The 10243-nt window shown below is 36.7% G+C and overlaps 1 protein-coding gene across 4 annotated transcripts in view; it reads right to left on the reverse strand.

The window, feature by feature from the left end:
* Positions 1 to 3072: 3072 nt before the first annotated feature.
* Zdhhc21 (zinc finger DHHC-type containing 21) overlaps positions 3073 to 10243 on the reverse strand; it is a 48361-nt gene continuing 41190 nt past the window's right edge. For 3 of the 4 annotated variants that reach the window (XM_005352675.2, XM_026781918.1, XM_026781919.1), the window contains 2 exons: positions 7968 to 8011; positions 3073 to 7433 (listed from right to left, as the gene is read on the reverse strand). In XM_005352675.2, the coding sequence (XP_005352732.1) occupies positions 7301 to 7433; positions 7968 to 8011 (177 nt within the window). In that variant the 3' untranslated portion in view covers positions 3073 to 7300. The remainder of the gene's footprint in view (positions 7434 to 7967; positions 8012 to 10243) is intronic. The other variant, XM_013348265.2, reaches the window with a different exon arrangement.

Raw genomic sequence — 10243 nt, forward strand, 5'->3', positions numbered from 1 at the left:
ACAGAAATGTTAGTGAAGACTTAGGGCAGCAGATGAGGCAGGTGAATGGCCCTCAGGTAACACATACCAGAGCTGAATGAAAAGCACAGCGCATGTCTGAAGACAGGGTCTTCCTGGGCCCCTGCAGCAACACCATTACTAAAACTCAAGAAAGCTCTTTCATTTAGGAGTCTGTGAGAACTGGGTCTGACAGCGAATTTTAGTGTTGTGTGGTTATTACACTTGCTGGACTAAGCCCAGGCACAGCGCATGCTCATCTACTGTGGTCCATGTACTGTTCTCCCGAGAGCCTATTCTCCTTGGGCTTGCAACCATTTATCTGAGTACCTCTGACTGGGGTGGAAGTTCCTCCTTGTGTATCTTCAGTTGCTTTTTTCCCTATCTATATTAATTTTTTTCTTTGCTTTTTAATAATCACACAAAGACACAGAAAGCAGAGATAAATTTGTTCCTATCTACAACTTGGAAAAAATTACTACACTCTGCCTTATGAACAATGGACATGCAGTGGGATTATTAAGAATCTATCCAGTGGCAACACAACTCAAAAGAGACAAAGTGCTGCCCCCGCCCCCCACCCAGTCCCTGCTTCCTCTCTCTGCTCATCTGGACACACTTCACGCACATGAGCTCCTCACTTCTCAAGTTTTAGACTTGATTTTGTCTTTCATTCAGAATTAACTGCAAAAAGCACACACTGTATCAAGATTAAAGGAGCCGCAGACTAAAGCTGATGGACAAGCACAGCATTTCCAGTGTGACTGTCTACTCTCCCAGGCCTGAGGCACCAGCCACTGCAGACACTGACGGCTGTCTGTAGAGCTCCTGGGGAGGAAAGGGAAGCCAATCAATCCCATGCAACAGGATTACCCAACAGGATTGGGTTCTGCCAGTTATGAAAAATAAATCACTAAAACAAATAATTTGTAAAACAATCTTACTCTAATTTTCTTGTACAGTAAGCAGCAGCGTCCAGACTGCTTTTGTTGCAAAGTTCAACTTCTAAAAGGATGCTCACTTAACTTAAGGTACTTCTGTATTTCCGTGTGTGTGTGATTTATATTTTTTTTAAAGTGTCCTCTAATTTCATCTTATTTTCAAAATAGGAAAATACCTGTATCATTCTTTAAAGCCATTAAGAATTATACCTACACACAGAAAAAAAAGTTAAATTCTTGACTTGTAATTAATAATTGACCCATTATTTGTCCTGTATTTTAGCATATGGTTGAGTAGTCATCAAAAGTGTCTAATAGAATACTTTGCTTATAGAAATAAAAACTTCTCTGCCAAAGTGAAGCCAAGGGAGAAAGTGATTCAATAACTTTAGTAGCTTCAGTCTATTAAAATACCTTATAAAGTAACCACACTATATTAAAATACAAAATTAAAATCCGTACCACTCTGCATGAAAGAATAAAAGCTAAGTCTAAATAAGAATCATTTTCAACTGACTGTGCTCAGCCAGCACTCACAGAAAGTAAGCCCTGACAAATGACTGTTCACTTCTTCAGACATGAGAAACTAAGCCCAGCCAAGCAAAAAGAAAATCAACTCTTTGGTTCAAGAATTAAGAATGTAACTCAAAGCTAAAGCGAATAGCACCAGGATGTTTCAGTTGCTCAGGTTGCAAAACACGAGTTTCAGGCACCAGTACGTTAAATACCATCACCCACTCTGGCTCAGACATAAAGCTCACAGGACGCGCACAAGTCTTCCCTCTGACTGACAGCCTACAAGCAACCAGACACTGTGTGGAAGCGGCAGGCAAAGCTACAAAAGGAGCTGTGCCTGTTCTGGCTGCTCTGGCTATATCCTTACATATAAAGCTACTGAGATGAAAATGTTACATGTGTAATTAATTAAACAGTTGAGCGAGTGTGGAAAGCACTACCGGTATACACACGAGGTAATGAATTAAAATGCCAACAGCAAGGAAGACCTCCAGGGTCAAAATATCAGCAAAAGAGCCCAATCTTTAAAGTGTAAACTAGCCTTTATACCTAACTGGTGATTTTCTCTGCTGAAATTCATACCTAAACTAGTGAATTTTCTCAGCATTTTTTTTCTCAGCATTTTTCTTTTGCCATAAGAGACTCCTAAATAGGTTCCAGTTTTCTCAAACTATCGCTTCTCCTCTGTATTACACATCTGTACTTCCACGTTATTTTAACATGTGTATGCTAAAAATGATGCAGGTTAATATATCCTACACAATTATCTAAAATTAAAAATAATCTCTCAAGAGCATATGGCCAGCTAAAGAGAAAGAGCCATATAAGAGGAGGTTAAATAACTCAAACCAAATGCTCCCCAGAACGAAGGGCTCTTACAGTAACGCGTGCTAGCTGGAAGGAGGAGCTGGCAAGGGGAGTCTCTGCTATCAGGGACCCAGTCTTACTCAACTCTTCTGCAGAGATGCTGATTATTTATGTCCATGCAGCCTTCTCTCTATCTTACCAATGTCCCCTACTTTCTTTGTCCAAGTTTTTGGCTATTTGCTACTCATTAGTACCTGAACTCTAGGGTAGACAAAAGGAAAGTAAAAGATACAATAATGAAATCAGTAATACCTAATACCAATGACTTAAGAACTTTAAGCATTGAGCCAAACACAGCAGCATATGCCTGTAATCCCAGAACTTGGGAGGCGAAGATAGAAGGATTTTTAGTTCAAAGCCAGTAAAACCCTGTCTACAAATAATAATAATAATAATAATAATAATAATAATAATAATAATAATAATAATAATAATAATAATTTGTTCCAAATTATCACTGGCGGGTAATATTGCCACACCTAAAGAACTGATAAAAATGTTATTGGTTTTAACAAAATGGCTTTTAAAAAATAATTTTGGTTTTAAAAATGCAGAAAGATAATGGAAGAAGTGAGAAAAGTCACTTCTTGACGTTAAACCATCACAAAGGTAGTGTAAATGCTAAATATTGGTTCATATAGTCAGACACAATACTGTTATAAAACACTTCAAGTAAACAGCTTCTAATCTTTCCCCATGTTCTGCTATAGAATATTATAGAATCTAAGAACAGCTAAACATAAATTATACTAAAATTTTTATTTGTAGATAAATTCCAAGCATGGTACCTGCAACAGAAGGCAACAGATGTGGATACTAAATCATATACTCACTCATTAGTTAATTACATGGTTAATACGAGCAAGTAGAACACACTAAGTTTATAGGACTTACTAACTACATTTGCCAATACTTGTCATTTTCAAAGCATTAGTAAAGGTGTATGAAAGTCTAATGTTTTAACTATTAGTAAATTACATAATGTTTGTAATAAATTCCCAATATATCTATGTATAGTAGAGTCCATTTCAAAATTTACATAATGAAGTACTATAGTTTAGTAAACTGTAGCTAGGTTATCTACTTATACATGACATACAAGAGAACTAGTCAGAGAACAGTCTAGACAAAAATTAGCATATGCTAATGAATATTAGTGCCATATTAAGCCACTGCAAGACAAACTGTGATTTTTAGCAATACATGAAAGAACATTCAACTACCCATGATCTAATACAGAAAACTATCTGGCTTTTATCTAAATTCATTTGTACCTCCTATTTTGGAAGTGTGTTCTTAATTTGAGTCTTTGTGATTAATGTTTAGAATTAACACATCTTTTGCACAAAACAGTTAATTACTTGTACGGAAGTAACCTGAAGTCTGATTAAGAATGGTTAGAATGAGCTGCCATCCTTAATGGAGCCCCCTCCACACACTAGTGAGATGCTCTGGTGTTAGTTGAGACATTGGACTCAGCTCCTCTGCATCTCTTCCGCTCTTCCCCTGGTCGTGAATCCAGGGTGTCTTGTGCATGCACTCTGTCACTGAGGCACCCCAGCCATACTTTATCACTATTAAGCAAACTGTCTTCTGAAAAAGAGATACTGTGTTAGCTACAATTGCAAATGGCTCTCTTACATTAACTAAAATATTTTAATACACTTTTTAAACAAAATAGTGCTTTTATTTTCATGTAACATCACCTAAGTCAGTAATCTGAAACCTAAGTCTGGTTACAAAGCACTAAGACTCTTTAATACATTGCTTAATGTTTAGAAGACTCTGAACTCAGTCCATTATTGCCTACATTAAGTTCACCCAATTAGATTTTTAAAACTTGTTTGTGTGTGCGCGCGCGTGCAAGTGAGACAGAGACAGAGAGAGATGATGGGGAGGAGGCATGTTTGTGGAGGTCAGAGGACCACTCTGTGGAATAAGGTTTGGTTTGGTTTTTGTGTTTTTCTTCACTTTCACCTTAAAATGGGTTCAGTCTTGTACAACAAATCCCTTTATGTACTGAGCCACCTTGCAGGCCCAACCCTGTTCACCAAGTGTAACTGTAGCCAGTAATAACACTCTAACTCTGGAGGCCCAAGAAATGATTCTGCTAATGTAAAAATGTCACTGGACACATATTTGGCTAAAATTTACAAATAAAGCCTTCAATGCAATATGCAGACTAATAGGAAATCTGCTCAGCTGCTTTCCACCACTCCACATCTGCAGTTATTCCCACGGTTATTCAGAGTGACACATGTACCTAAAGACTTAACTCTGACTGAGAAGGCTTTTTAAAAAGCAAAGAAAACATAGTATTGTTATAATCAATTATTGATTATTTTAAGGCAATTGAGTCTGTATATGTGTGGGACTATTCTAAAACTGAATTGAAAAAATTAAATGTATTCTTTAGATATCCAGCAAAACACACTGGATGATATGGTTGCCATAGTAATTGTAATAAATGTTTTCTTCTGAAATAAAATAGTAATTTTAAAGTTTTCATAAAGTTACCAAAATAAGGCTCAAAGTAAAGTATGAAATAGTTTGTCCTAATCTAAATTTGTGATTGACAGTAAAGTGTACAATATACACACATGAAGCCAAGCAATTCACCTAGGAGAAACATCACCAACAGTAACATGTTCATTTTCAATTTTCATAAAACTTTACACTTTTATACAGATATTCCCATACGTGTGTACCTCTCGTATGTTCACAGACTGAAGGTACAACCCACTAATAGGATAGTAAAAGCCTCTAGAGCCAGAATAATTACATCAATTAGCCAAAAGAGGGCGCAGGAAGAACACAGGAGCTTAATCCCTAGGAAGGGGCCAACAGGCTTTTCTCTAGGAATCCAGTAATGATTACAAACCCCTAGCGGGGGCAGACATAAACATTTAACAATACTGCATAAGTATATATAGATATACTGCAATATAGATTATGTAAATACATTAATAATAGCATTTCTGTAGCTCAAACTAGTGCATTGGTTTGTAGTCCAATAACTGAAAGAAACTGCAGAGGGATATCAGGACCTGGGGGAATACAGACAAAGGGAAGAGATTGTGCCTAAACCTAAGAAAACCAGACCCACACATTCCCAACACGGGAAAGAGAACACCCCCATTATCTCATGTCAGAGCTATTGCTACTCCAAAAGTATAAGCAAGTCTACAAAGCTCCATACTGGGCCTTCATTGGCTCTGCTATGAATGCTCCAGGTCTTATGTGAACAGAATACATATAGCTGAAGTCATCAACTTGTATCTCCCTACATTATATATACACCACTTCCTTTTAGAATCTATCATCAGCCAATTTAGTCAGTCAGCTTGCACAAAATCCAACCCCTTTGCCCAAAATAAACAAATTTTATGTTTCCTAACCTTTATAAATATTTCTTATATTAAACTTACTAAATGTCTTAGCACCAATAAATATTTTTCATCTGTCACTTCTAAGTTTTTAAATAATAAACATAATTAGAACATGAAAATATGGTATTAATATTTCCGAAAAGAGATTATTCTATTCCTTCAGAAATTTTTAAGACATTCATAGTATCTGAAAGAACCAGTCACAGTATAGCTGACTGGCTAACAATAATAATCTCTGTTTCAGTATTTCCCAGCTATGATTCCTTACTTCACAACTACCTGAAAGTAAAGTGTGTATATGGTTCAAGAATGGTAGACTTGTTCAATATCATTTTCAAGGGAAAGGTCAGTAGCACACACACTTTTCATACATGTGGATATGCGGTATTCTAAATAAAAAACTGAAATCATACAAAACTTCTTCGCATACAAAAAGATTCCATGTTTGTCAAGGACCATCACTACCACAGATCATTCTATTTGAAGATAATTTCCTGACATCAGCAATTAATAAAATATCTCTAGAGTGATGCAAATTATAACTGGGCAATGAAAATTCAATTTCAACCTGGGTAATTACTGGTATATAAAGTTAATGATCTACTTTTAAACTTTGATATGAGTTGACCAGTATTTATCATATAATATATAAACTTTCAATGTGCACAGTAAGATCTACTGGCAGATAAGTAAAAATATACATACTTTAAAACACAGTATTCCTTTATATACTGTGTATTACACACCATCCAGTTATACTAGCATTTTAAAACATCTGCATTCTGATATAACTGCACTTGAAGAAGTAACTGGAATTATTGCAAACTTCCTATCCTTTTCAGTCACTAGAATCTTAGGGTAAAACAGGAATATATGCCTGACTGGTCACAAATTTCTCCTGGGAGCAAACATTCTAACAGCAATCAATAACTGCAGCAGAAGGGAAAATTAATTTCTCCTTTATAATAAGGTAGTAGTTGGTGCATTACACTCGTGTGTCGTATCTCGCTTTTGATGAGCAGGAAAGAAGAAGGAAGCATCAGAGAGCTGCTCCCAGGCAATAATTGCCCTTTGTTGCTCACCCTACACTGCATATTAAAAACCCTGCAGCACATAGAAAAGGAAGTAGTGAAAAGCATTTTAACTTATATTCAAAAAAGAAAATTTACATCTAAGAAAGTATATCAAGTTTTGTAAACCTGAAGAATTAAATTCAAATTTGGTTAGTACTATTTAAAGGTAAACATTAAACACCTCAAATTTCTTATAAATTAAAATTTAAAATACTGTGAGTGGTGAAGGAAATTTATGTACAATTATTTCATCCCAATCACTGCCTTTTTAGTTTAGTAACAAAAGCATTTAAAGAAATCCCCGTGAAAGGCTAATTTGAAAGTAAACATGCTTTTAAAACTTAAATATAGATCTTGTATTAGCCCCACAACAGGATCAAGACCACTATTAAAATACAGCCTGGGGCACATTATGATGTGGATTTTAACTGACTTGAAGACTGTCATAGTTCTATTCTCATAAACCTGTAACGCATTTCCAGCATGGAGGACCCATCTGTGCCCACCATCCATCTGTTTAGACGTGATTGGCAAAGTGGTAGGGAACTCGCAGTGGTTGCCTCTGCCTGAAAGGAATGAACCACAGGATCTTCCAACGAGTGCCAAAAACTTCTGAGAAGGTCTGCTGCCATGGCTTTCGGGGCCGCGATCTACAGAAGACAGCATTATTAGTGAAAGACAGCACTCCCATGGTGCACTTCAGTCAGCTAAAACAATGCAGGTTGGCTGGGGATCCATTACTGGACTCGGATGCATTGTGTCCCAGCATCACAAACACAGCTTTTCTTTCCATGTGGCCTGCAGCTGAGCTTCAGCTCTGCAGAGCAGATATTGTATCTGCATCGTCAATCAACCCACGGTAACTTTGGAAGCAGAGGAGGAGCTCGGGGTAACAGAATGTGTGTCAACAACAGAGTAGCAAATCTCTTTTGATGTACTTTTACGACAAATAATTTAACTTACTTCTGTGAGTCAGAAAACTGGAGTTATCAGTACTTATTTTGTTTAAAAACTCTGATGGCTGAAAGACCCCTATTGTAAAACTGGGATATGCCTGTCTAGCTTGGGTCTCAGATGGGGCACAAAAAAAAAAGCCATCATTACTATTAACATATGCACACAATTCTCAAAGGTGATCAGTTATTTTTATTTTTAAATAAAATCATTATAGACTTTATACTTACATTTCTTCACAACAGTTTGACATCTTTTCAATAGATGTTGTATCCTATTAAAAATAGAAAAATTATATTCATATGTAACAATACTTCTGTCTTACAGAATATTTATGTCTATTCAGAAAATATTCTAAAGATTTAACAAGTCTGTATATCTTTACAACCTGGAGTCCCCTTAGGGAAATAAAATCAACAACATCATGTGAAAAAAACTACTGAACTACGAAAGTATCAAAACCCTCTAGGAGAACCATTTCATTCAGTTGTAACCTCTGAGGACACCTGATTGCTTGGTAATTCTGTAAAAGCCTAATTATTTCCATTCAAATCAACTGTCTACAAATATGTATTAAAAATAAATGAATATCAAATAACACATGAAACCCATCAAGAAATACAGAACTACCAAGATGCAGAGAGTAGTAGTGACTCTGGGTTTTATAAATTTCTATAAATAACAAAATTCAATAAGCCAATCTATAAATTGATCATGTTACAACATCTTTTAATATAAAAATATAAGTTAGAAAATAAAACATTTCTTTTTTTCCCCAACAAGCAAACCAAATCCTTACAACAATACAATCTCCTGAGGGTGTTTTAACAAGGGTGTAAAGCAGGCGTAGAAGGGAAGCATTCAGCACAAGACAGTGTCTGGGAATGCCGACACAAACTATAACAGAGGACCTACCAACTATACTGCCCAACTGTTATGAAATCCAAACACCCAATATACGAGTGCACAATCTTACATTTAGGTAAAAATTTAGAGTGTGAGCATATTTTAAAGCAATACTGCAAAAATATTAGATAAATTTTTGCCTTTTCCCCAGACTTGACCTTACTAACTCACACATGACAGACATTGGAAAATAACAATATTAATCAGAACTATTCATGGAAATACAGAAGTTCCTTTAGTGGTGCTAATCCACAGCCCTTTACAGTTAGCCATGCTAGATGAACACTCATGATGACTGTCAGATATGCTGAACAAGCAGCTAGCCTCAAAAAGGGGAGGTAAATCTGGTTTTAGAAGACTAGGAACAAACAATAGTTTTATTTACAGAGTTTTCTAAAGATGTGTTAAGAAAAAAGTGGCAAACTTACTACATCTTCTATATACATAGTTTCTTTTTTAATTATGCCTTGAAGTTGATGGAATTTGACAATTCTGTTGAAAATAAGCTTTTTATTGTACTGCATAACTTCCTCTTTAAACAATATTTTACTTATTCTAAATGAAAACACAGCCTACAAATATATGAGAACATTTCTTAAGAATTTAGAGGAAAGCTGGGCTTCAGGCTCACATCTATGCAGGAGTGGATATGTCATTTTAGTAATGTCTCAGGGTGTGGGCATGTAATGTGCCGGCGAAGGAACCCACACCAAAGTGCTGAGGGGAGGAGGACAAAGTCATTGCACGCTATGTCTAAAGCAGTGGTTCTCAACCCTAACTACAATTCCTCATGTGCTGACCCCAACCACAAATAATTTTTGTTGCTACTTCATAACTGTAATTTTGCTACTGTCAGAATCATACTGTAAATATCTGATATGCAGGATATTGGGTATTCAACTTCCATGAAGGGGCTCACAACCCATGTGTTGAGAACTGCTGAGAACCCTGAAATGCAGCTGCTGACACCTTTACACCTGAAAGCTACGTGAGGACAGGCAAGGCAGGGTCCATCTACTGTCACCACTAATCCTGGGGACAACTTTTACTGTACAGAATCTACACTGAGTAAATTTACTTGTGGTTCTGAAAAGAAACAACTTTAAAGAATCCAAATTTAGTTTTCATATAGAGAAACCTTTTAAGTATTCGGACAGCTTCAGGAGACAGACAACACTCCTCCTTAAATGTCTTTCGCAGGATGAATTGTTTACTGAGCTATAAATAGGCGCTGGGAGGCTGCCCGAACTAAGCCACTGTATTCTCTTGAAAGACAAATGCTCCCCTCTCTACCTCTGCACCCAGAACACTATCAACACAGACACAGCACAGTCTCTACCTGCACAGCAGAGCACAGAGCTCTCACTCTGGAAGCAGCCAGCAGGGGTCAGAGTCAGACATTCCCATTCACAGCAGGCCCGACTGCTCAGGACAGACCCCGTCTGCAGGAGAAGGAAAACCATCCTACCCACAACTGCTAAGCTCGGCCTACTTTTTTGGGGGGGTTTTGTTTGTTTGTTTGTTTGTTTTACAATATAGACAAATGTGAGAATTTTTTTAAGCATACTGAAAATATTCAACCCTTCCAGTGGCACTAGGG

This window comes from Microtus ochrogaster, chromosome 10, assembly GCF_000317375.1.
Source record: "Microtus ochrogaster isolate Prairie Vole_2 chromosome 10, MicOch1.0, whole genome shotgun sequence".
In the NCBI taxonomy this organism is placed as follows: Eukaryota; Metazoa; Chordata; class Mammalia; order Rodentia; family Cricetidae; genus Microtus; species Microtus ochrogaster.